Source organism: Aythya ferina (genome assembly GCF_964211825.1).
Source record: "Aythya ferina genome assembly, chromosome: 1".
Classification (NCBI taxonomy): domain Eukaryota; kingdom Metazoa; phylum Chordata; class Aves; order Anseriformes; family Anatidae; genus Aythya; species Aythya ferina.
The window spans coordinates 62,439,242-62,466,584 of NC_140296.1; the positions used below are offsets into that span (position 1 = coordinate 62,439,242).

The 27,343-nt window shown below is 36.1% G+C and overlaps 1 protein-coding gene across 6 annotated transcripts in view; it reads right to left on the reverse strand.

The window, feature by feature from the left end:
- Window positions 1-356: 356 nt before the first annotated feature.
- The window catches only part of MYO16 (myosin XVI), a 376,631-nt gene continuing 349,644 nt past the window's right edge, over window positions 357-27,343 (reverse strand). For all 6 annotated transcript variants that reach the window (XM_084526026.1, XM_084526029.1, XM_084526030.1 and 3 more), the window contains exons 33-35: window positions 26,443-26,601; window positions 19,975-20,066; window positions 357-4,963 (exon numbers count right to left, since the gene is read on the reverse strand). In XM_084526026.1, coding sequence (XP_084382152.1) covers window positions 4,730-4,963; window positions 19,975-20,066; window positions 26,443-26,601 — 485 coding nt within the window. In that variant the 3' untranslated portion in view covers window positions 357-4,729. The remainder of the gene's footprint in view (window positions 4,964-19,974; window positions 20,067-26,442; window positions 26,602-27,343) is intronic.

Sequence of the window (27,343 nt, forward strand, 5' to 3'; positions counted from 1 at the left end):
GACTTGACAAAATTTCTGCCTAAGACATTTCTCAGCAATGTCTATGATTCAGCATATATTCTTGCCATCAGAGAAGGGGTCAAACCACAGGTGAAAAGACAGACAGCCTTTGCTAATGATCTAGTTCTCACAGGCACAATATATATCAGCACAGGGATTTATTTATTTCTTCTGAAAATGAAAATCCTGAGCACACAGAGAACAGCAAAAACTGGAAGAAATGCACTTCTTTATATGCTACTGTGTTCTGTTCAGATACTGTGAAATAGTTATGCTCAGGTTATGTTTTCTTTTAAATATATATATATTTAGAACACAAAGCCATGAAATGTTTAATACCATTCTGGAAAAATGACTTGTACAGAGTTTAATTGCATTTATTATTTAACAAGTGAATGGCAAAAACTTATCTTAGGTTCCTCAGAGCATTTCAGATATTAGCAGTCTTTATAGCAATAGGAATAATGTGATTACGAGGGATCTCAGTACTACAAACCAGAATTAAAACTACAATGAATATGGCTAATACTATCACTTTAGAACTATGCTACAATCTATTATGCTTTCTTAGCAAGTTAATGAAATTCTTTGTCCCCCACACAAAGGACCTGCAATGTAATAAAGTTATTAATGAAAATAATTCAACCTTTTAGACGGAATAGAAAGGATCACAGGGAGATTTAATTCACTTATTCAACAACCATACTATTGTTTTGTAAACAATATAAAGTTTTAAAAGGTTAACCACTTCATGCTGTACACAAGGTCTTTCATAAAATATTGGTGCGTGTACTTCTCTGAATGTCTAAATCAAGTTTTAAAAAGTAAGGATCTGCTTATAATCTGCAATAGGAATGCAAGAACAACAACCAAAAAACATGAAGTGCTATTTCAGGAGTAACAAGTAAGATTTACAAGCTTTAAAAATTTCTCATGCCAACAGCTGTTGGTTTTTGTTTTGTTTTTCATTTTTATTTTATTGTGTCTTAATATGGTTTAAGAATTCCATTTTTATAATGTGAAACATATCTGATTCTTCTTACCTTATACTGAGAGGCTGATTTGTTATAAGTTTTGTTTGTTTCACATATTAAAAATTAAGCAATAAGGCACAATGTGGAGGAGCGATTATCTGATGATAACCCCAGCTTCCTGAAATTGCTTTATTGCAAATATAAATACATTTTAGATTGCTCATTGGATATTAAGGGCATTAGCATGTTCATAGAGTTTAATCTTTCCCTTTAGAATATTAAATTCATAAGGCTTTTTTTTTCTTTTTTTTTTCTTTTTTTGCCTAAGCTATTTTTTAATGTGCAAGAGAGGACTTCATATACTCAAGAAATACAGTAATTGGCTGGCACATACTCCACTGGGGAGATTAATTTACAAGCACTGTACAGTTTACTAAAACTACTTTCAACATTTCAAAATATCAATAGTATATTTTCCCAGCCCTGTAAACACATTTTGATACACAATATAAACTTTAATGGTAGTTTTAAGACACCTCTGGGGGTACGGTTATTTAAGCAATAAGACACAGTAGGGTGTGAATTATGGTGTAATAATTCCCTACCAACTGCATTGTTAGGCATGAGGCCAAAGGCCAAGGGACCAATGAACACACGAGGTGTGAGTTATGACATCATAAGTCACACTCTGGAGTGTCTTGCTGCCATTACAGAAATATTTTAAACATGTTTTAACACAAATACTTTTCCTAAAGTACTATATTTTAATTGAATATCCTGAAAAATCCTCCCATGTAAAAAGTTGGCTATTACATATCCTGAAATTAATAACAAAATTGAAAAAAAAAAAAAAAGAAAAAAAGAAAAAAAGTCTCATCTTCTGCTATTGAGTTTGTCATATTGCACTGTGATTATATGCTGTAAGGAAAAGCCCCAGGAAAATGCATTCCTTACCCAATTCTGCAAGAGAACAAAGGCCTTCTGCACAGGGAGTCATGATGTGCTTTGCCCTTTGGAGAATCAAGGCTGCCTGCATCAGGTTTGTACCAGCTTCTCCTGTGCAACTGTACTGATGAAACCGCCAGCAAATCTAGCTACCTTTTTCCACACTTGGCTCATGCTGCTGTAACAAGATACAAAGCACACTTTGAAAGAGTAGCAAAGAGATTCCTTAAACCCCACCTGTGGTCCTGCAGCTGAAGCTGGTCCCCGTTCTAAGATAGCTTTTAGTAAGGATTGCAAGTAGCATGATGTGCATAGTCACATTTTAAACTCCATTTGATAAATGTATTCCCTGCCCTCTGGATACTCCCATGTTACAAATGCAGCACTGATAATACCGTAGTCTGGAGGTACAAAAGCCTACCTTGCAAATAGCTGGCTTGGTGACTGGTGGCAAGCTCTTTGCAGCAGCAACGATCTTGACATGATCTAAACCAGCTTCTAAATCAGTTTCTACCATTTGTCCTAAACCTCCATGCTGCTCTGGATTGATTGCCAGAAGTCACCAAGCCATCCAGTGGGGACATTAGAGTCAGCAGTGTGGTAGTAGAGCTTATGAGAGGGCTATTTGCCAGACCTGTCTGAGGAGCAATAAGCCTGCGGGCACATCTGCTTCTCCTAGCACACTGAGGTCGGGATATCCGAGCTAGGTGGGTAGATGATGCTGTTTTGGCTACATACAGCAATGTTGGGCTACACAGAGATAGCAACTTGCATCCTAGAAGCCATAAGTAGTAGTGTCAGGTTAATTAGCTTACTTGCATCCAATGCAAGCCTTCTCATTCTGCTTTTACACAGGGATTTCTGCATGTCCCTCATTACCTGAGAAAAAAGGCAAAACCAGAACTCTTCCAGGCTAAGCCCCATCCTGACATAATGTTCAGCAGGTGAGAGCAGTTTCCTACATCACCTCACAGTGGCCCTTTGATCTGGCCATTGACATCAGCTGAAGGCAGAATCCCTGCTTCTCCATCCTCTCTTAGTGGGTAACCTTACAGAGAGGACTTCTGCCAACAGAGTGGTAAAAAGGTAAAATTATGTGCTAAGTGATATTTACCCCTAAGTATCAGAGACCAATCAGCACATCATTAATTTAAGAGTTAACCTGTTGTCTCCCTTCCTTGTTCACTCAAAATGTCTGTTTTAATCTCCACCAAGAGAAGGTGTTTAATTTTGCCTACATTTCTCATGGGAATAATTTGAGTTTTGCTGCTTCCCCTGTAAAAAACAAACAAACAAGAACAGGATTGCTTTTTGCACGTTGTTATCCCTTCCCAACAACTTCTAACCAAGGGTGAGATCACTTCCATAAACCTCACTTACATTTTAAAATATTAGTTTTACATCCACTTGCAAAATTACAAGCACTTTTTCCTGAATCCAAATAGGAATGGGGCAAACAGCCAAGAAGAGTGTTTCACATGGGTTCTACATACTCCAAGAATTTAAGTGGGCTCTGACAAAATACGCGTGTATGTATATAAATTACTCCTTTTAGTGGCAAAGCAGTATTTCAAAGACTGCTGAGCAGTAGCTAACAAGTTTCCAGCAGCATGTTTTTCATAAATTAACATTCCTGCTCAGAACTCATGTTCTCCAAGTAGGATGCTTCAATTTCTGAAACCATTTCATTGCATGAAATTTGAGGTATAAATGCATCACTGTACCACTATAAGGACACAATCTTTTGATATACCCATCTCCATGAAGCCTTTTGGCTTTTAAAAGTAAATCACAGCCCTATTTCCATACCTCATTACCATTATGTAGCTTTCCACTGACACCTGACCTTATGCATAATCAGGTGTGAATTTCAAACCATACTTATAATTTAAATGAGTGCCTCATTATTTTACACAACCCAGAATGAAATAGGATTTGAGATGTAACTACAGAATTCACAGTTCACCCATTCAGAAACACAAGTCCACAGAAAGAAATTCATGCTCTCTAATACTTGAGTGTGAAAACCCTTAGACAACACTTGTAAATAGGGGCTTTGCAAGAATTTCGGGACTGGACTTCAGAAAGGACTTTGCCAGTTCTGAACAAACACCACAGTGTTGAAACAGTCTGGGATGTTGTTAAAGATAAACTCTGAAAGAAAAATGTGAGTATTGAATTTATTACCTGTATTTTGAAGAAAGAACGACAGCACCAATTGCATAAAGTTATAAAACACCGGTAATAAACATGTAAATAAACTTCAGGTTTGCAACTCCAATAGAACACAGACATCTACAAAGAAATATATATATGTATACATGTAATATAATAAAACCATTCATTAGGGAACAAGAAACATCATATTTTTATACTATATAAAACAGCTGTACAGTGTGCACACAGACTTCCTGATCTCCCTAAAATGCCTGTCAGTCACTTCTCCCTGTCATCATTTGCTTGACATAGTTTCTTCATTGTCCACAGGAGAGCTCTAAGTGACTGGCTTGTACTTTTAAAGTACTTATAGTGCAGTTTGTCTCCATATATATATACACACACACATACATATATATACCCACAGATGCACACATATATGTATATGTGTGTGTATATATACCAAAAAGACAAACACACACATGTACACACACACATGACAGATCTAAATAGCTCCTCTATCCTGTGCTCTTGAATGAGTGCTTGTAAAAAATCCCTGCACGCTCTGTGGAGGGAAGGAAACTTGCTGATTGTGCAGATTGAAGTCATTAGATGGTTTCACTCCTAACTGTCTGCAAACACACACAGACAAATCACATGGTGGTGTCCCATATTCCTGAAGACAATCTGTTGCAGGAGGTATCCTCCACCTTCTTCAGCAGCGTTGGTTTTTTACAAGGGGGTGGAGGTGGGGCTGTGATTCTTTGCTCAGTGTTGTGCAAGATTTGCGGCCAGTCTTCTCTCTCTTCGCACAGCTTTCTCCTCCAGTCCAGAAGCTCTTGCAGAGCCACACTCTCATTCTCTGAAAGTCTAAGCTGATGAATAACCTGTTAGTGAGAAGGAAATAATAAGGGTAGATAAAGTTAATTTTCTTGGCAGTGTAAAACTGCAATGTCCCTGTTGAATGATCCTCCACACAGGATCCTGTGCCGCTTCTGTCATTGACGTAAAACTGCAATCAGAGCAGATTCAGGTCCCATTTTCTTATCATCCTCTGTAAATAGCTCAGTGACATGTATAATGCGGTATAAACAATCATGACTTTCCTCAAAATAACCTTGCCTTGAACTCATGAGAGGTATTTTATATTGCCAGGCCCCATTCTAGGTGTGAACCACCTTCCACTCCACAGACTACATCTATTATTTGCAGAAGGACCCCATGGAGCAAGATAAGCTTATTCACACATACTAGTAGGATGATGAACCAAAATCTTGAGACTGCTACAGTGTGCCCTGGCTTAGCTATGTTGGATTGTGAGTGCTCCCATTTTGACAGTTACAATTAAAGAAATAAAAAGATGCATGAGTATAAGCAGTCAAGTTCTACACTTTTGCTGATGGAAAGCTACTATCATTTATGCTACAACTGAATGAAAAGAGATCAAACAACTCTGTTAATAATCTGAAGCAGTGTTCTCCTCCAGAAGGGTTTAAAACTTTGTGCTTAACATGCTGTCCCCACCCCCTCCATTATCACCGTTTACACAAAAAATAAAGAAGATTAATGAAGTAGAATTGCCTTCCTTCAGTCTAATGTCTGGAAGTCGCAAAACTGAAGTATGAACTAGATGCCAAAAACTAAATGGAAAAAACACCCTTGTGTCAGCAAAGACTACATGAACACAGGCCTTAGAAACACACAAAACAAACTAACTACTGTGATGAGTAGTCTGTATTTCTAACAACATGGTCTTAAAATTGTTGTCAAACAATACAATTATTTTCAGAAAATATTCTTACACTGCGAAAATAGCAGGTGCAGGAGCAGCAAGGGTTTTCCCCTAAAAGTAAATACCTGAATAACCACAACCAAGAAAGTATAACCCGTTTTGCTGTTTGGAATTAATAAAGTTCCTGTTACAGATGTGTATTATCCTTAGAATTGGGGGCTGGCATTTGTCTTCCTTCAGAGAATACATTATTGATTTGAAATATAGTTTCAGTCTGCCTGAAAATATTCATAAACTCACAGTGAAGTAGCCAAGCAGTTATGAATTAAATTCATAATACACCTAAAAGAAAACTGTTCTCTTCCATTTAACTTTTCTGTTCCAATGATTATTTATTTTGTACAAGTCAGTGTGAAGCCCTCACATCAGCACAAGTTCAGTAAGCTATGGAGTCTATTGCACTGTCCCTTAAGATTCAGTATAGCAGTACCTAGACTAGGTACTGAGAACTATTTGCTGGAGGATATTCTGTAGCAGAAGGAGAATCTAGGGAATATGAACCAAACCCATCAAAACAGCTAATGGCCCACAGCCCTTATCCTGTTGCCTTTCTTCTTAAGAATCCCACACGGACATCTAGGAGAGGCACCTGTACATGACTAAAATGTGCATAGCTTTCTTCACACAACCACAACAATTGAAAAGTATGGCTATTCCTGGCAAGGCTTCACTTATACTCCTGATCATAATGAGAGATGGCTGCATTTCAGTCACCACAATAAAGGAAGTGATGTGTGGTGCCTTTAAATGCTCAAGAGAATCTACACATGTAGTTGGTTCCAGCTGCAAGGAGGGCTGAGTGACATGAGGGGCATCTCTGTCCCCGATGGGCAACGAGGTTCCTGGGGTAGGAGGTTGTGCTTGCCTGTGGCTCCTGTTATTCTGTAGTGGAATAGCAGGTACCTGGGTACAGAGGCTTACACAGGTTTCACAATGCTGCTTCAAATACATCCTGTGCAAGTTAGACCTTTCACGTGTGTCACCAGAGATGGAAGAAGCCCTTACACAGATATGCCTGAAAGTCTTTTAGGAATCTGCATAATTTCTGTCTGGCTGATATTTCAAAAAGAAATGAATTAACCTCTATATTAATACAAGACGTTATAATTTCTAGTACTGTTATAAATTTCAGGTTTTAAGAAAAAAAAAGAAAAAAGAAGAAAAGTGGAAAGTGTTTGAAAGACTCCATTAAAGTATATTTAGATGTCATCCCAGACCACTATACACAACTATGAAATCAAAACCATTTTTTGTTTTTATGTTTATACAAAATGCACCAATGCATCCCAGCAAATCAAAGGTAAACAAAACATTCCACAGATATTGTTAGATAGGTTTCAGAGACTTCCTGTGTAACAAAACATATTACTTTTCAGTGTGAGTAGGAAAGTTTAGAAGACAAAAGAAACTTTTTAAATTGGAAACAATTTATCAAGAAAGAGAGGTAAGGTATTTTTATCCTGAGAAACAGGTGTATGGTTTGAGAAGCACCATAGCTTACTGTCACTGATTTGTATAGATTTTTGTGGGTTTAGATTGTGGGCATAACCCAGTTCAGAAAACAGGTAGATTGTAATTCAGTCTTCCCAATTTAGACACCTTATTTGCATCTAAACATTAGGCATTTAATGAGCCTGTATTAGGTATGACTTTCAGAGATGTGCTAGAACATACAAAAAGAAAACTGTGTTAGACTGTCATCGCAATAGTTTCATATGAAGGAGTTTCAGAAATAATTAAACAAAGATGTACTTAAACATTGGTAGATATATACTTAAAACTGATCATTTGAAACTGCATTCAGGTGACTAAAGCCTGATAGCATAACTCTAATGAACTACAGAGGAATTTTCAGTTCTGAAAGATTTATAAAGTATATGAATAGAGACAGCTCCACTACTATTCCAAGAACCATAAAAGCACCCAGGTGCAGGGTAAAAAGCAAGTACAATTTGCCTGGGCAAGGCAATTGTCAAATGCCTCCTATTTATAGATTATAGGCACTTTACTTTCCTGACCCTACTTATGCAAGCTGTAACTTAATGTGCCAGCAGTTTCTCTATACAGCTCATTTTCCAGTGTATAGTGGACAAATCTTAGTTCAGTCTACAAATAAGTGTACATCTTTATTATATTTTCTAAACACAGCTGGAAAAAATATCTCAAATCTTAGTTCATTATGAAATTGATTTGGGAAATAGGCTGGAAAAAGTTTGTATTTCAATCTGGATGAAGAATGTGCAATGGAAATGCAGTGGCAATGAAATGTGAGGAAATGCACAAGAAATGACAGAATTTTAAATGAATCAATTAATTTAGTTAGATTTATTGAACAAGATGATATCTTTTCTCTTTTCCATTCATGACTAGACCTGTGACAAGTTAAAGGTTTATTATACATATTCATTATAGAAAAAAAGATTTACTGAATTATTTTACATGAAGCACAATGTAAATCAGCAAGCTATGTTTCTTCATTATTATTCTCTACCCTGAACAGATACTTTGTGAAAGGTGAATAAGGTGTGTAGGAAGTAAGTAATTTAAGAGTGTTAATCTTTTCAATGAACACTGAACAAACAACTTCAACCATCAAGGGATAGAGATGGTACTAACTGTAGACCAGGATTTTCCTAATTAAAGTCAATGGTCAATCAGACATGGGCAACACACCATTTAGGCTAGACCCACAAAAACATATATCATTTGAATAGCTAGCATTTAACAGCCTGGTCATCTGGTGAAAACACCTACCCTGTGTTTGGTATCCAGAGTCCTACCTGAGCAGACAATAAAAGCAAAAGAGTCAAAGACAGTGATGCACAAGAGAAGAGCATGCAGAGTTGCCAACTCAGTGGATTGCAGTAGAGAGAAGCAGTTAAACAAGGTCCATCTTTTCAACTGTGAATATAGCAGGATGAACAAAATCAATTTCTGATGAGCAGCCCAGGGAAGAGAGCCCAGGAGCATTCCTCCCACCTCACAGCCCAAATCTGCACTGTGGAAGAAAGTGCTCTCCTCCTGGCACTATGGCTTTTGATTTGTGGTGAAGCACCAATGACTTAGTTAGAACAAACATGGAGGGACTTTTCACCGTGATCTAGCAGTTATAGTACATCTGGAAATCAGAAGATGTAGATTTGACTTATTTCAGGTTAAGGAAGAAACTGAGTTCCCACATCCTGTGGGTGACCTTAGGACACTGCAACTACAAGACCTGGACTCTGAGCACTAGGAAAAGGACTTTGGTTCCTGTGCAATGTGCTAAGGTGTGCCATCCATATGTGTTAAGTGTGCTAAAGCAAATCCTTCAGAGTGAACCCCTTGTGGTTTCAGAGCACAACAGATAGGAACTTAGAGACAGATCACTTTGGGTGTATGCTGCAACTGTGAAAATTTTAGAGCATGATTGTGCCTACCAAGTAATATGGACTTTAACTCATTCATTGGAGAATGAGTTCCTGAATTGTCTTCCTGGACTCGAGCTTGTAAATTCTGCCTAACTTCCTTTATAAGGGTCTAAAGCAGATGTAGCGGCTTTAAACTTTGTCTTAGAATGAAGACGAGTAGCTATAAGTCCGTAAATTACTTTAATTAGACTTAGTTCTTTGGTGGGTTAAAAAATAGAGCATTTTAATTATGAAAAGTTGGAAGTTTCACATTTTTAAATAATTTGTGACAAAAAGGTGTGCCAGATAAAAAGATTAACAGGCCCATTTAAAATTAACTTCAGAATTATTTACGGATTTGGCTGTAGAAACTCTGGAAATTCATTCTGCATTAAAAGATCAAATTGTATAACTTTACAGAGGATGTTCCATAAGAGTAAGAAGTAACAAAGAATTTATATCCTATGTGTGGCAAATACTACACAGTCTTACTCATTAAGCTAGGGCAAAAGGACTTAATGTGTCTGTCAGAGATTTATTAATTTGCACTAGCATGTTCTTTTTTTTATAAAATAATATTTCTCTTAATTTTGCTCTTTCCATGGCAAAATGTACAGTTTATTTTTTCAAAAATATGTGTATTGCACTCGAGTCATTTTTTTTGGTCACTTGCAACTGCAGTGATTTTTCTATCAGAAATTCACTAGACAATGAAAAGAAGCATTTAATTACATTCTTGGATGTTAAAACTTACAAATAAATATGCACAAAATAGCATAGCTCCGTGTGCTTTACTATAGTTCAGTTTTTAGTTGCTTCTGTAAGCTTTAGTAAAATTTCCGAATATAGACATCGAAGTAAAAAAGAAAACAGATTTTTAATCACAATACAGTTTAAAGACAAGTATAGCATATAAACCTGTACTCCTGAGACGTATGCAGGAGATAGCTAGTCCATATTTTCCCTTCAGAGACATATTACTAATTACGTTCTTTAATAGATTTTTCAATGCTGGTGCTTTAAAGTAACTGTCAGTAGATTCTCACAATTAATTATTGCAGTTTTATTATGTTTCTCTTCCATTAGTGTTTTAAACTGTTAGTAAAGTTGAAGTCCCATCATGAAATCCATGGGGAGAGTGAGTATATAAGGGCAGTGATTTTACCTTTCTAACATCAGTTCAGGATCTATAGTAAATCATGCCATAAAGGTAAAATGTTGATGATAAATTATCATAGTTAACTTAGAAATGTAACTACCTTAATAAATTCCACATTTTAATTTTTTTCCAGTTTGCAGACTGTCTAAAAATGTAAGCAGATCAAATTTGAGCTTGCAATCAATAGGTGACTCACAGTTATCTCTGTTATAACCCTTAAAAGTAGTTTGCAAGTCCCAGTGGGTCTCCTGCGGATCATCAGTTTTAAAGACAGAAGTGATCAGGATGTTCTCACCTCTCATTTCACAAGACACTATTTCATTCAGTAATTCTGGAAATAATTCTTGCTCTGTGTAATTATTATGGAGAGCAGCACATTTTGATTCAACCTGTGACAGGCATGCATCTCTCTCATGCAAAATGTTCCTAACTCATTTTAATGGTTTCATCTTTTTATTTTTTCCTTTTTTATCTTAGAAGCCCCTACACTGACTGCTTCCAAACATATAAGTCACATCTTTTTTTCCTACCTACAGGACAAATACACCGCAACACCTCAAAAATCCCAACCTTTTCGGTACCAAAACAGATATGTTTTGTTTTTATTTCTCTGTTACAAAAAGTCACAGATCAGGAAGGGATTGCATTTCCACCAACTCTTGAATCAAGATAAAAAAATCTTGTCAGCCTACATGTTATTTAACAATAAAATATTAATTTGAAGATACGAGGGGAAAACACAGTTAAACAAGAGTGCGTTAAGAAACCTAGGCAAGCACTCAACATAAATCAAATCAATATGTTAATCTGTATTTGATTGGGAAACCTGCATTGGCCACATAAGACCCCAGCAGGGATTAGAGAACGGCTGTGATAAATGAGTTTACATGCTTCTAAATTCCAATTAAAAACCTTCAAATACAAATGTACCACTGGGATCCAAGCTGATTCATCCAAGTGTCTTGTGAATGCTGGGACATGCATTTTTTTTGTAAATGCATACCCACTGGACATAATAACTTGATATATAATATGCAACCGTAAAGTGATTTTAGTTAATTGTTCTCTCAAATTGCTGATAATTTTCCTTTGTATTGGAAATAGTAACCTTACAGTCTCCAAAAATAATACTCTCCAAATAGATGGCAAATGGATTTATTGGAAAGGACAAAAGGGCAAAGCAGATCAGTACTGTCTGGTACAAATTTGGAATTGGTCTGAAGAAGTTATGCCAGTTTAAACAGTTAAACATGAGATCTATAACTGATATATATTGCATTTGCTGTGTTCTGAACAAGAAAATGTCTCATTTGATTAATGCACTTCTTACATCAAAGGAAAAAACTAGCTCCAGATCAAGTGATATATAAATGACATACCAAAGGAAGTTAGAACCTTGCTGATACTTAAAATCTGTGGATAATCTTAAAACTAACAGTTTGTATTTAAAATAAAACAAATCAGCACAGAAATCAGGAAGAAATCTTTTCCTTCCTGACAAGAATTTTTCAGCTATCTTGATTTTTGGAGACAGATTTAATTTTCTTCCAAGCATGTCATGATGCTGGAAGCAGGATATTTTGGGGGCAGAGATCACTTGGGTACAGGCATCTTTCATTCCATCCCTCTGCTATCACATGGCATTTGAAGAAGTGTCAAACTTCATCTCCCCAGAAAATCAATTCTATTGTTTGCTGTGGGTTGGCTTGGCTTTCTGAGAGGATTTTCCACAAAAGTTCATGGAAGAAAAGTCCACCAAGTATTGCTATTTTTAAAATGAACTCTGCCTCCAGAAGTCTCTTCCTCACAGGCTGCTGGAAACTGGGAGGATGTACATCGAGTCTCTCTGAAAGAGGCACCCTGAAATCCCTGTTTCCTGAGGCAGCAGTGTCTTGTTTTGCTCAAGAGGATCCTGGGCTACACACATCTTTGGTGTGACTCAGATTTCATATTTTTAATCTGACCACAATTCTATTTCTGGTACAAATTGTCTGATTTTCTCTCAGGCTCTTAGATACTCTTGATGGGTTTTCTTATTTGTTGTTGTTTTGTTTTGTTTTTGTTTATTTGTTTGTTGGCTTCCCCAGGAACAAAATGTAGTTGCAAAAGCAATGGTTGATCTTCAGTTCTTTTTCACCTTTCCCTCAGTGAAGCAGAGACATGCCTGGGACCACAACATTATAGATTAATTAGGCTCCTCATCTTCCACGAGGTCTTTCAGCAATCAAACAATAATATTATATCTTTGCAAAATAAAGTCACTATAAAAATCCTGAGCATAGCTCTAACACATAATCTGGCAAAAAAAAAATATTGGAGGAAGGTAGGGAACGTTCAATAATGTATGACAGAACACGTTTCAGGCTCTCTGATTACTTGAGCTGGGAATACAGTTGGACAAGTCCACACATTCAAAACAGGGCTACATTTTATTTATTTATTTGGATCTTGTGGGTTTTTATTATTTATTTATTATTGTTTGGTTTGGCTGAGTTTATCTATACTCTACATTTCTGTTGTCAGCTACAAAATGACACCTTACCAGAGTGACTAAAACTTCACCTTAATACTGAAATATATTGATATATTGTTTGTTTATTTATTTTTTTTTTCCTCTGAGGCAGTATTTCTCTCTCCAGGCATACTGACTACAAACTGCTCCTTAAAAATTTCAGGAGCATCCTCATAATTCACATCTGATGTGTCAGAAAAAAGATTATGTTCAGGATAGCAACTGTGCTTTTCTCAAGATGAGTTCTGAAAACAAATCATCCATTGTAGATGTCTCAGAACAGCTGACCCAACAATACTGACACCACTTTGTACATAAACTAAACAAACAAACAAACAAAACACACACACACAAACATAAACAGAAACACAAACAAACATCAAAAAACAGAAAGCATGCTGCTACTTAACACTAGCACTCTGTGGTATTAAGAGTGATATTTTACTTGATGAAATATCAGTTACTTTGCCAATCATTTTTCTGTGAAATTCTCAAAAATCTCCCTCATCAATTAGAAGCTATGTTTGCCACTATGCTTTTGAGGCAATTACAAAAACCATCATCAATTCCTATTTTCTAATGTATCTATCACCCTTGTGTAGAAGGCTACGCTTATGGTCAAACAACATTAGAGGCAAACACCACTTAATTTATGGGCTGTTAGCCATCCAAATCCCAGCTGATCCACATGGATATGGCAGTACATGAATGCAAGAGAGTGACAGGCACAGGGATCGATTTATTCTCTCTCATACTAGGCACTTAAAACCGTGAACTCGGAAGTGAAGTCATGCTCCTCAGGTACTGTCCATGGGCTACGGGACCACCCTCCCATTGAACAGAAATTTAAAGTGGCCTTTTAAAGGCCCACTTGCCATTGTGGCAGCCCAAGGAGAATAACTATATAACTTAGCCAATTACCTGAGCTTAGCGAGGGCAAAGGGATGCTTGGGAGGTTTTGTTTCCTTCTCCTCAACAGTCATAGCAGGAAGTGGAAAGACGGAAAAGGGGCCTCAAATGTGTAGGGCAGGGCATCTACTGGTTCAAAGGGAGAGAATCTGCACCTTCCCTTTTGGAGTTCACAGTGTAGTGCTAGAAGTCAGAATTAGGACATACTTGCTAAGGAGGGGAGCATCTGCCCACCAAACACCATTAACACAGCAATACTAGATACGTGTACCTACTGATGAATTTATAGTACACATTACCTCACAGTATTTAATATATAAGGTACACATTTTTGGCTCTAAGTCTTCTAAAAATAAAGCTGCACTGTGTTATAAGTCCTGATTTTTGTCTGGATGTGACATTAAAAGAAGAATTCTTTGATATTACTGTCAAAACAATAAAACAAAACACAATATAGGGGGAAGTACTGATTCAGATTGATGACAAATATGAAACACTCTGTGTCCTCTCTTGGATGTTATGTGTTTACAACGGCATTGGTGATTTTATTATTATACCAGACTTGGTTGATTGCTACATTTTTCTTCAAAATGTTCAAAGATTACTTCCAGCTAATAGCCAAACCCGATAGACATTAATAACGAATGCTAGAGCCCAGTGTTTAGAAACGTGACAATAGGCTGGGGGGTAGCAACACATCACATTCTTGAGTATTCTTTTTTTAACTTCTGAACAGTCAACAAAAGAAGTGATTGGCAACAAATATTAAATCAAGTAGGAACAAAGGCAGCCCTTGAAACTATAATGAATATGCAGCTCTTTCTGAAGGAAGAGACTGCTGAAAGCAATGAGATTTCATGAAATAAGAGCTATGGCTTAAGCTATAATGAAACAATAAATACATTCTTCATGAATATGAAAAGACATTTCCAATTTTTCATTGTCAGGTGTTGGCTCCTATATTACTGCAATCTGCCAACCAGCTCTACAGGGTTTAAACAAAACAGAAGAGATAAGACTGCAGATTTTTTAATATAACAATATGTGAAAAAAAAATCATTTTTTATCTTATCTCTTACCTTTTGAGCACGTGACAGACAAAACATGTTTCACAGAAGTAGGTAACCACTACTATTAGGATAGCAAGCTGCTTGATTATTTAAGTCTTGTTCTAGGAGTACTTCCATTGGATGTTGAATGCATATGACTTCATTTGATTTCAAATAAGCCAACATTCAGTCATGAAAAAAATAAACTGCACAGAGAGGCTTTGCATCTGTTAATCAGAAATTTTCGACCTTTTTCCTCTGATACATGTGGACACTGTGTCTGTGAACTAACTTGCATAGTAACCACCCTATAGGTGAAGGTGGATTATTGCAATTATTTGTATTTTGCAGAATATAAATATCACACTGATATGTGTATGAAGACGAATGTCTCATCTGGAACATCACTTATCACTTTCTACTTTTTTAACTCCTTAGTGCTGCTCTCTTTTCTCCCCACTATGCTGTAATCTGACATTGTTTTTTTCTCTCCTTTTTTTTCCATCTTTCTTTTTTTTTTTTTTTTTTTTTTTTCCTTTCTGTCTGGCTCTTCTTCTTTCCTCTTTCTAAATCCCCTATTCCTTTATACTTTATACTTCTTCCAGTCTTTCTTCTCTGAATCATCCCTTAACTGGTGCCTGTTTTTCTTCCCGCTCCCACCCCACACACAAGCTTATTAACACTCCAGTCTTTAATCTGCCCCTCATTCCCATCTGTTCTTTATCTCCAGGTTGTCCATTTTATCCCTTTACAGACAGACCATGTTGTTTCTTACTGCCCACATAAGAAACAAGAAGTCTTTTAGCTTGTCTGCTTTTCTTCATTACACAGTGTCTTTCTCACACCACATCCCACTTCATAGCGAATGTTAATAACAACTTTAAAATATTTTTATCAAAAATAAAAAATACAGTCCTAAATCTGTGAAAAAGAAGACAGGGCTGCTTAGCTTTTGTGCAAGGTGCCAAAGATACACTCCTGCTTTTGTTGTCTCTATTTTGTCTTGCTGATGTTTCTAATATGCCAAAGAACTTACACATCTCAATAGTCTTTATGCTCACATCTTTCAAATATACACGCTCACAGGAGCCATTGAGAACAGATGAAGCAATAAATACTGTCCAAAGAAGACAGTCCATTGGACTGGCTAGGGAACTGAAAATTTTTTGTTGTAAAAGGAATAGAGCACAGAGGCAATATTTTCTAAAGCTTTTTTTAGTTTAGATGAGATTTTGGTTTTTAGATCTTGCTAATTGATTTCAACATTTGTGGAGCCTCCAATATGCTTTGGATCACTTCCTGGGGTATGACTAAACACGAATAACAAAATCTTCTACCTAGACAAGATTATGGCACAAATGATCAGAAGCAGCATATCTCCCATTTTGGTGCTTTCTTTGACTATGGAAGAAAATTATGGGGTAAGAATTCAACACTACAGGTCCAAGCACATTGTAAAGTCCCAAAATGTTTAAACAAATCACTGAAGAATTTGACAAAAGCCAGCATTTCAGTAATTTAAAATCAGTTATTTTAAATCAAGTTTGGACATGTCAGTTTCCCAGTTTTCTAACGTTCAGGGAGCAAGCAGGTGAGCTGAAAAAAGGCTTTCTGCAGTAGCTGAGTGTGATGCACTGCCTGCAGCTGATGTATTTGGATTTAGATGCTAAGAGCAAAGTAGGCTTTGCTGTATGGGTGGATCTGGATATTGTTTCTTGCAGGGTTGTTTTGCTGTATAATTCTAGTTTACATTTGAAGATTTTCTTGACTAAAATGTTTTGTTTTACAAAGAAAACATAAAATACATGGAGCCTAGCATCCTGCGTTGCTGAGAAGAATACGTGTGTTTCTTTGCTAATAAATAGTTTCTTAAAGACCTATTATCTGAACAAAATAAAATACATGAAACTTTTGGATAACTGGTTCTGAGAGCTTTGATCTCCAAATCCAAGGTTCAGTTTTCAATATTACAGATTTATATCTGATGTTAAGTTCTTTATGTTTTATGTTGTGCTTACTTGCAATATATAGATATAATCACTTGGAAATCTACAACTGTACAGCCACAATACAATATGAAGGAAAATGCATTAGCTAAAAAAAATCATACTTTGCTGTTCACACTTTTTCTGATGAGACAAAAATCAAACTTTATTTTCTTTATTTTTAATTATATTCTTTATTTTTAATTATTTTCTTTATTTCTTTATTTATTTTTTTTATTTTTGGATACAGAATGAAGTATAATTTTATTGTGTAAGTTTCAAATAAGAAATATTTTGGTAATATTTTAACATATTTTTTTTTCAATTGTTGTCTTTTCATCCTGTTAAAGTAGACCTTTAAGGAATAATGGCCTTAGAAAATCATCATTTGTGGTCAAGACTGAACTTATTTTGTTTTCAGTAGATTTCACTTTAGAGATGATCAGTAAAGTTGCTGAGTTCAAATCTGCATGATATTTTATACTAGTAATTGCTTCCAGAAGTATTTGTTAAGATTGATCATTATGATGCATGTTGACAGATACCGAACTGAAGAATTTGCTCTCTGAAATGTGTTGGTTTGCAGTGTGTGGAAAGTTTCAGGCAGTGGCACAGGTAATTATCACCTTATGTGACAATATGATGGTACTGCAAGCTACAATACCTAAACTTTAGTTGGTTGTATATGAGCCTTGAGATCCTGTGACAAAAATGAAATTAACTCCTGTCACTTCAGGAAGGAACTAGCAGGGAGATATTAAAAAATACATAAATATTAGAAGTCCCTGAAGGCTAATGAACCATTTTCCTTTAGCTGAAATGACAGTGTCAGCCAAGAAACACGAGGACCCAGTCTTTGTTTCTCTCTCTAAAGCAATTAGTCAATCAGTACCTTCAAAGATCTGTGAAACAATCTGTCCTATTTCATATGTCTGTACAAGAATTACTTTAAAGTGATAAGGTTATTGTATCAAAGCCTGGAAAAGAGTTTTACAATAGGGTTGTATGCTGTTAAGACTCATCCGCAGCCTGCTAAGAAATGTCAACTGTAATTAAAACCAATCATTTTCAGATATATGGCAGGCTTTTGAAATAGTGAAGAATTATTTTTACAGTAAGAATATTCAGCCCTGTGAACACAGATTTTTTTCTTTTTTCTTTTCTTTTTTCTTTTTTTTTTTTTTTGTGGGAGGAAGATTTTTCTTTTTCGTTCTGCAACGCCATTTTGGAAGATGTTTATTCATTAAGAGAATTGTATCAAAAATCACTGAACTGCATGTTCCTTCTCTAAACTTGTCACAGTTCTTATTAAGGCTGCATTTAGGGATCGTCCCTGCATGTAATTCTGAGTACATGGCATGGAATATATTTTAAAGATTTGTGAGACATTTTGCCAACCATCTATTTACTGAAAAGTGATATTTCAAAGTACTGAACTGAAATTGTGTTAAGCTTTTGGCAAGTAATGTTGGAAGAATCAAATATAGAAGTTTGCAAATGGTTAAAGACTTTCTTCTAAAATAAAGCATTTAAATGTGCAGACTAATTTCACATAAGGATACAGTTTCCACTTGTAAAGATAAGAAGAGGAAAATTACTTCTTCAGGTCCAGTTCATTTAACTCTCCGTGTACTGCACTGAGGTAGTAACTTAAACATGAGCCCCATTGATCCCAGGCAAGCCCTTTTGCAACAGGTGTAAGGTGCTCCACAATGACTGTGTGTCATTGTGTAAGGTTTATCACTGCAGCAATGTCTGAGATTTGGGATTTTCATTCACTGGAGAGTGCTCCTTGGCCACTCTCATGCCCATTAAGGATTTGGTCGTTTATCAGAAATGTATAAATATACCATCTCCAGTTGTCCTTATAATCCCATACCCCCTTCCAGTATAGTGACATGGCAGTAGGCCTGTCAGAGAGGTGTAGTGATGGCAAAGATTTGTTCATTTGCACAAGAAAGGTATGTGCCTGTGTGTGCCAGTGCAGTTCTGGCAGGGCTGTCATACATTTGATGAGATCAGCAAAGTGCTGAGTACTGCCCTGGCACAATTCTTCAGTTCAGAGTTAAGTGACGCAGTTTTGCCTGTGCTTTGGACAGTGGGGCATAAAAACAAAATGTGAAGACTTCTGTACTACTTTGCTCCCATATTTGATCAGTTGCAACATATTGTTTTTCAAAGTTATGTTAACACCTAATATGATGCTGAAGGTAGAATCCCTTTCCTGTTGGAGCCAACGGACAAGGATTCATTCACTTTGTTATGGCCAGGTTATCATAATGAAATCTCATCTGTCTCCCACAGAGAAAAACAAACAAAAAAAAACAAACCATCTTTTAAGTGTGATAAAATACTTCCCTTACCTTCTGGTAGTGTATTTTGGAAACTGTAGCATTGGTTACTGAGAGCTTTCTGTTGAGGAAACTCCTCTCAGCTCCAAAATATTTTCTTTTTGGACAATATTTAGCTTTATGGTAAAATTCTTACAGTCTCACATATATATATATATATAAATAAGAGTCAGAAACACTGTTTTAGGAAAAGAAGACATAAAGACAACAAGAAAATACACTAATGTTATTTAAGTGAAATAAAATAATGCCTCAATTGGGTACTTAGAAAGTAAAGTGTTTCTCTTTACATATAAAATGCTAAAGTAAAGAATTAAGAAAATGTATTATGAAAAAATTTGTTCCTTCTTGTTCATCTTATGCACATCAAAAAAATCTATGTTGTTACTATTAAGTGGCACTAGCTAAACAGAAATTTTAATATACACAAAGTGTAAGCTTCACACACCTGTTGTTACTTAAATTGACGCTGATATTTTGATTTTAAGCGTGCAGCATGGTTATCTTCACAACGGAAAAAAGAAAAAAAGAAAAAAAAAGAAAAAAAGAAAAAAAAAAGAAAAAAGAGTATATTAATCATTGTCCTTAGCTCAGTACAAGCCTGTAAGAAAAGTCTGCGTTTTTTAACACCCAACACATAGATTTGAATCAAGAAAGCTTTCACCATGCAGGCAGTACAAATTTTTGCTCTCTTATGGAGTAAAAATTACTCTCTTTCACTGGTTCCATTAGACCATTAATGACATTTTTACCTGAGTAGTGTGGCTCTCTCTGTGTCTTTGAATCGATGAGCCTGCTGTACTGCTGGCTGACAGTCTTGAATATTCATTTTCCTCTGGTAAACCTAAAGCAGAACAATAATAATTTATAATCTGACATTTATGCATTGGCTGATTTCAGCATCAGATTCAAAAGATCTTGATGTGTTTTACTGCAAAAGAATGAAATACATCTCTCATTTGCCTGCGTATTTGTTATTTCCATGCTTACTGAAGCTGGACATATTATTGTTTATCAAGCACAAATAGTATCATAGGTATGCATGCTGGCTTACAGAAGGAGCAATTGTACTTTAAGAGCCTACAAATAGCACATTACCTATACATTGGCCACGGACTCCTCCTGCAATGCAGAAACCCCTGGCCCCTCTTCCCCTGGCTCTTTTTCATCACAGAAGCAATGCAAAGGGAATGGAAAACAGGTCCGTGGTCTGCTCTCAAATTAATGTCTCTAGTCACAAGGGAAGTTGAGAGTAGATCCAGGATTTACAACTTCATCTCATCCGTATACTGTTGGGTTTTTTTGTTTGTTTATTTGTTTGCGTGTTTTGTGTAATTTTTTACTTATTGTGTACTCTCTGTATGGGAATTAGATAAAAGTTAGCCGTGTAAAAAGCAGTCATCCAATGTAAAAGAGCCAGGCAGTCTCACTCTGGAGACAAGAGAAACAAGCACCTCTGCACAGTGACCTTAGAGCGGGGCCCATGGCCAGCACCTCCCTATCGCTTCTGCTGGAGTGAGAAGACCATTCCCACAACTCTTACATTAGACTAGGTACCTACCTTTTGGGTGGCTAAAACTAGAGAAGCTGAATCTGGGAATAGATATGTAACTGTGAGATGAAATGAGGTGAATCCTACTGTTTGTGTATTATACACAACGTACTCAGAATTGTGATGGAAACAATTCAAAGTTCAGATGCAACGAATCCTGAACTAATTATGAGATTATGTACTGTACTACCCATAGTTCAGTTTCATGTTCCTGTTCAGTTTCTTGTTCAATCAAGAAACTGCCATAGAAACACTCTATTGAAATATGCTTGTCCTACAAACCTCTATCTTCTGTATTAAAAATGTTTACTTTTTTATTTTGATAAATGAACATTAACTCTTTTATGGTTAGCAATATATGATTTAACTCACGTAAGTGTAAGTTGCATGAAAAATCTCATAAAATAACCTGTTTCTGTGAGAGAAATAAAACAAAAGTTTTAAAGAGAGTGAATGATCCTTATTCTCTTTTGGCCTCTTTCTCGTTTTTAGTTTCTCCCTAATACTGGTGCATCTCCACAACTCTGTAGATAAGGACAGCTGCTTTATTTATATTGTTCTTCTGAATGAAGTTTGTGTAAACTATTTGGAGCTTTTTCTACAGATTCACATCATCTGGACTTCTTTTGGACACATACAGGCAATGAAATGGTGGAAGCCCTGCTTGCAGCTCTGGAGACAGGACCAATCTTGTGAGAACCCAGCATTTCAGTCCTTTTCTGCCTGATGCAGAGAGGACATCTGACCCTGTTCTCTCATTGCTTTGAACTATCCATTATTTTGATTTACAGTTCTTTTTTTTTTAAAGGTATATATTGGAGCTAGGTCCAATACTCATGGTCTCAAGCATTCCAGGTTTGTAAAACATATGTTACCACTATTTTCTTACATTTATTAAAGTCAATAAGCAATCCCTATGCTACAACTGTAAATTTCTCCTCAGCAAAATCATATATTTGTTGACAAATGAGATACTTGAAATAAATGTTTTTATTTATTTGGAATTTCCCCTCAAAATCCATTTTTGCCAACACAAACCAAATCCTTTTTTTTTTTTTTTAATTAGTTTCTGAACTAATAATGTATTCACATGGATTCATTTTGTACATATCTCAAACAACAATAAAAAAATTGTCTACTATTTAACTCAAAATGCCTTTTAAAGTATGTGTTATTAATTTAACTCAAATACAATATATATTGTAAAATATTTGCATGATTCTAGACACCATAAATGAATGAAAAACTTTCCTAGGCCAGCAATATGCCTTTCCAAAAGATACTGCTTTTGCACTGTATTCATACACTTTAGGATCTATGGTGCATGACAGCCTTGAGCTAATAATAAGGTTATCAATGATTTTCTGTTTATTCCTATGAAAAGCACTTTGATAAGCAGCCTTATCAAGTAAGTAAAGTTTCCATGTACAGCAACAGCACGTCAGCACAGACATGGAAAGCAGAGGCTTGGTGGAGTTTGGAAAGATAAATGGAGTAGTTGATTGAACTCTGAAAGTTTTCCTTTACGTACACCTAAGTAAATATTAGGATACCACAGCTGTGCACTGAATAAGACCTTGCTTAATTCAGCACAAGGTTGGAAGCATCAGTTTAGCAGGGGCAGGCATAGAACAACAAGAAATTAATTTAATGAGAGGTTCAGGCTGGAGCACAAATTATGACATAAAGACTGGGATTTCTTGAAACTACTCTCGAGTTACCCAAAGTAAGTCTAATTGTGATTTTTCTGGAAAAATTCTGCTTTGTAAGGTTACTGAAATCATACATGGTGGTGACAATGACAGCAGGGAATATGATTCAATCGATAATCTATGGCTGAGAAAGTTAAACAAAAGAAATGTATTCCATTATTTTCATGTAATAAGAATACAGCCTTGTCCCAATCAATATGTATCTTCAAACTAGAAATACAATCTTTTACTCACTTGCCTCCATAATGCATTTTCCATGTTACTTCAAAGGAAGGTCCCACAGTCAAACCTTGATCTTACTACTATACTTCCTTCTTCCCATGCCTGCCCTGCTCTCATATGCTCCTCTTACAAACCTTCAGATAAATGGCTTGCATCTCAAAATTGCTGAGATCTAGAGCACTGGACATCTGGAGGTGCTTCTGTGGTTCCAGAGAACCTCTAGTCTCAAAGGCTCCACTTCCCCAGAACAGGGGGGCCTGCACCTCCTGACCTCCAGCATATTTTCCAATTCAACAGCAACATCAGAGATGCTCTGGATCTTTACAACTGTGACCACAAATCATAACCCAAATCTTCTACCTTTCTCAACGATTCTGTATCCACACACAGGTTTGATCTAGTGATAAGCTCCACTCGACACATTGGTTGCTACAGTGTAAAAGAGGCATCACCAGCAAGGGCAAGAAGGTGACATAAGACTCTGCACTCAATACCATGTAGCTTGTGTCATGGGGACATAACCCTTTTCTGTCAGGTTGTCTGCTGTGACACTTCTCCCATTCTATGTGCAGATGAGAACCTGTGGCCTAATGTGCTAAGATTTGGGGTTAAGTTTCAAAAAAAAAAATGTACTGCAAACTGTAGTCTACTGGTGACCTGCTTAGACAGAATGGCTACCTTCTTGACAGATGAACTTAGATGAGATTAATCCCCTCACCAAAATAATGCATAGGGCTCTTGGGGAAACAGACAGGTTCTTGACAGCTACTCTTATGCTGATCAGCATAAACTAGACAGTGACTCCTCTCATGTGTATCTCCTCACCACGAACACGGGACCCCGGTTATAACTGGAGGGAAGAGGATATAACCAGAGAGGCTTCCTTTGAGGGACAGCAGGGTGCCAATGGAGCTGTATACATGCATGGCACAGTGTGAAGTGCATGCTTGTACGACCATTGGGCAGGATGCAGCCCAAGCCAGAGTCCTTTGGTCCAACAGGACTGTGTCATCTGTACAGTTTTCAGTTGGATCACACTGGGTTAAGTACCTCTACAACACAATCCACTGGGGGTAAAAAAGTGTCATGTATAGCATAAAAGATTGCTATAAGGTTTATAACTACTCTTTGTGCTTGGACAAGAAAATAGAAGAAAGAAAAAAAAAAAAAAAAGCTTTCTTTTAGAACAAAACTGTAGATACGGAAAGTTTGTGGAAGAAAACTAAAAAAGTACTCTGTACTACTTCTACAGTACAGAGCTGTAGAAAACTGTTACTACTAATATTAAAGATAAACTAAAGAAGAAGAGGATTACTTTACATAAAATGAAAAAGAAACTTCTATTAAAATTCCAAGCAAACAGCAGTGCCAGATATTAAACTCAGCTTGTGAAAGCAACACAGCATTAATCTATTTGGAAGCTGAGCCAGCTAGCTTTTTAGCTGCTTACTAATGGTTTTCTAAAGAATTCATCAGGTTAGAAGATTAACATCTTGGTCAAGTTGATTATCCTTATCACCATAGTGACTTTAAGTTTCATGATGCTTCAGAGAAGTGGTGCTGACACTTTGCTTCGTTCATGAAAGCAAAAGACTAGTCATATTTAAAAAGTGTCTCTGTATTAACTCACTTGAGTAACGCATGAATCTGGATTTTAGTTTTAACAATGAAAAGTAGAGTATACAGTTCCACTGTGTAACAGTGGGAAGCAAATTATTATATGCTCAAGGGTTTTGTAATCTCAGCATCAACTACTTAATAATACATTTCAAGTTTTATTTTCCTAAAAACTAGCTTGTATACACTAAAAGAAATAAAAAAGTATTTAACATGGAAATATCTTATGACACATTAAAAAATACTAGTGTTACCTAGAGATATCCGAAAAGACAGATTTTGAAATCATGATGAATCCTGGAAGGAATACTTTTTCTTTTAAGCAAACTGGCAAGCTGTTTTTCAGGTCACGTAATCTAAGTACACTAAAGTTTTCCATATTGTTAATTCTTTCAATTATTATTAATGCTATCTAGAAAACTAGAATTATGTACAACAAAATTTATTTTTTGATTTTGTTCTGTATCAGGGTAAAACTAAAGCTTTTCTAGAACAGTCTGATAGACAAAATGTAGATTTGAGCCTTATAATATCACAAATAATGTTAATTCCTTACCCAGTAGGATACTGCAAGACCTAAAGGGACATTTTTTCTGCTCATAGTATACAATAAATACCAAAAACATTCCTTATGAAAGCTGCATCAAAATTGGCAATCTTCCATTGAAACTTTGAGTTTGATGAATCAGTGTTTTTTAATGGAAAAAAATATCTTACTGGAAAATTCCACTGCACGACATTGCACCTTTATGATTAAACTTTCCATTTACAAATAGTTTAAAAATAATTACTTTATGCATAATAGATACTGTGTATTATCAATAAGAATAGCCCTGGCTACTAGCAGTTGCAAATACACTAATAAAAAACACCACACAAATAATTATAAGCACCCATCTCGCCTACTAGTTGGCCTTTTATTCAAGCAACAACCATTTATTTCAGTAACTGCGATCATTTACTAACTTAACTATAATCATCACAAATTATAAACATAAATCATCACTTCATTTCTAAGCTGAAAGAAACACAGCTCTTGTGATTAAACTCCCAGTTAAGGGATCTGGGGATAAAATGGTTGCTCTTATAAAAAGCTGATCTCTCACAGGTCCCATTAGGACATCAGAATATATGATTAAAATCCTACATAGAAAGGAATCAAAGCCTTGCTCTACCCACAGATTTTGTGTTGCTGTAACAGTCTGACTGTTATACATACCGAAAATATGTTCCCTCCTCCCTAAATTGTTATATTGATACAAATGGGGAAAAGTTATAATGAACAAAGATGTCTTTTTCTTCTATTACAGTGAGTTCCCAGTTCCACGCAGGAATGAATGCACCTTTACACTCCTGTAACTCAGACTGGAAGAATTTTTTGCTTTGATTATCAGAGAGAACAGGAAGAGTTATTTTGGCAGAATAAATTTTATTGTGAAAAAAAAAAAAAAAAAGAAAAAAGAAAATTATTTAATTTTGAAATGCTTCATTTCAAATAATAAACCTTGATTTTTTCATTTCAAAGCTTTTGCATTTTTTATTTTTTTGACAAAACACTTGTTCCTCCACATCCCATTGAAATAAATACTTTCTATTTGTCTTATTGATATTCATACCATACTTGTGTATTTGTATGATATGGTTTTACATAATAGAGGTGTTATATCCTTAGGATTATGTTTATAGGACCTTGAAAGATTTCATTTGGTCATTGCTCTTGCCCCATTTTGATCATCTTATTGCAATTATAAACAATTTGCCATTCACTAGCAAGGCACTTGCACCAGTGGGAGATCCCGATTTTCCATTTTCTGTTCAATTTTTATCGATTATAGGGTCAAAAGTCTCAAATCTCTGTTCTCCATGCCTTGGGTTACTTACAGACTTGGAGCTGAGGTAATTACAAATTCCTCAACAGAAGTTGTTTTATTTTCTTCACATTCAGCTTTTATTGGAGAGGGGCTTATCAGTTCATACATATGAAGTTAAGCCAGTTCCAGAAACACAGATATTTCACAACTGAGGAGATCCAGCTTGGCTATATCTTAAAAAGCTCATTGAAAGATGCACTTCAGCAATTTTACGTTAGAAGAGCTTTGGGATTAAAAAATGCTTACCATTTGATACTGAATTTCCATTTTCAGCAGTCACAGAACTGGACAGTGGATTAGACGACTGAGTTCCATGGTTATTTGCATTTTTATCCTGGGTTTCTGATCCAGTATCTGATGCATTTGGATCTTCCCTGCTCCTCAAGTTTAGATTAGTTTCAGCACCTGTCACAGAGAAAAAGCTTGTCAGCTTCCTATTTGCTACTGGCTTTTGCACATAAATAGACAAAACTAATACAAAGAAACCAAATTTATCAAATTACTTTACTTAATCACTACATTCACTACACCGGTCATAAATGTGGAAGATTTAAGTCAGTGATTTTTGCAGGGTTCTTCTTTGTTCCACCAATAGCTGTCTAAAATTTATGAAATTGAAAGGCATTAACAAAATTTCATTTGTACTCTTCCCTTTACACATACATCAGCTGATAAAACTCAACACATGTTTGTGTTGACCCTATTTCAGGTTCCATGTCTATGTCACAGGAGTTCATACACTGCTGTCATCACTGCAATGTCTTTCACCATTGTATTAGGTGATATGAGCACCAGCTATAACATGGCTTTATTTTGTTTCTCTTATTTCTAAGAAATGAAATGGCCTTTAATACAAAACCATACGTAGCAAGATTCCTGCCACCAGGGCCTCCATGTGGGCACTATTTACCATGTGTCGAGGCTCTCCAGCCATCGTCACTTTCTATAACGTTCCAGGTTTTCACGTTAAATTTTTTTTTGCCTTCTAGTTAAATTTCTTCAAGATACCAAGAGGAGCCCTGATCCTGTAGGACATCACAGGCTGCATACAATGCACAAGTATTTCTCCAAAAAGAAGGGCAAAACTCTTCTCTTCTTCCCCCTTTGACTGATGGCACATCTCCACAAAGCAGAAGAGCTCACCACA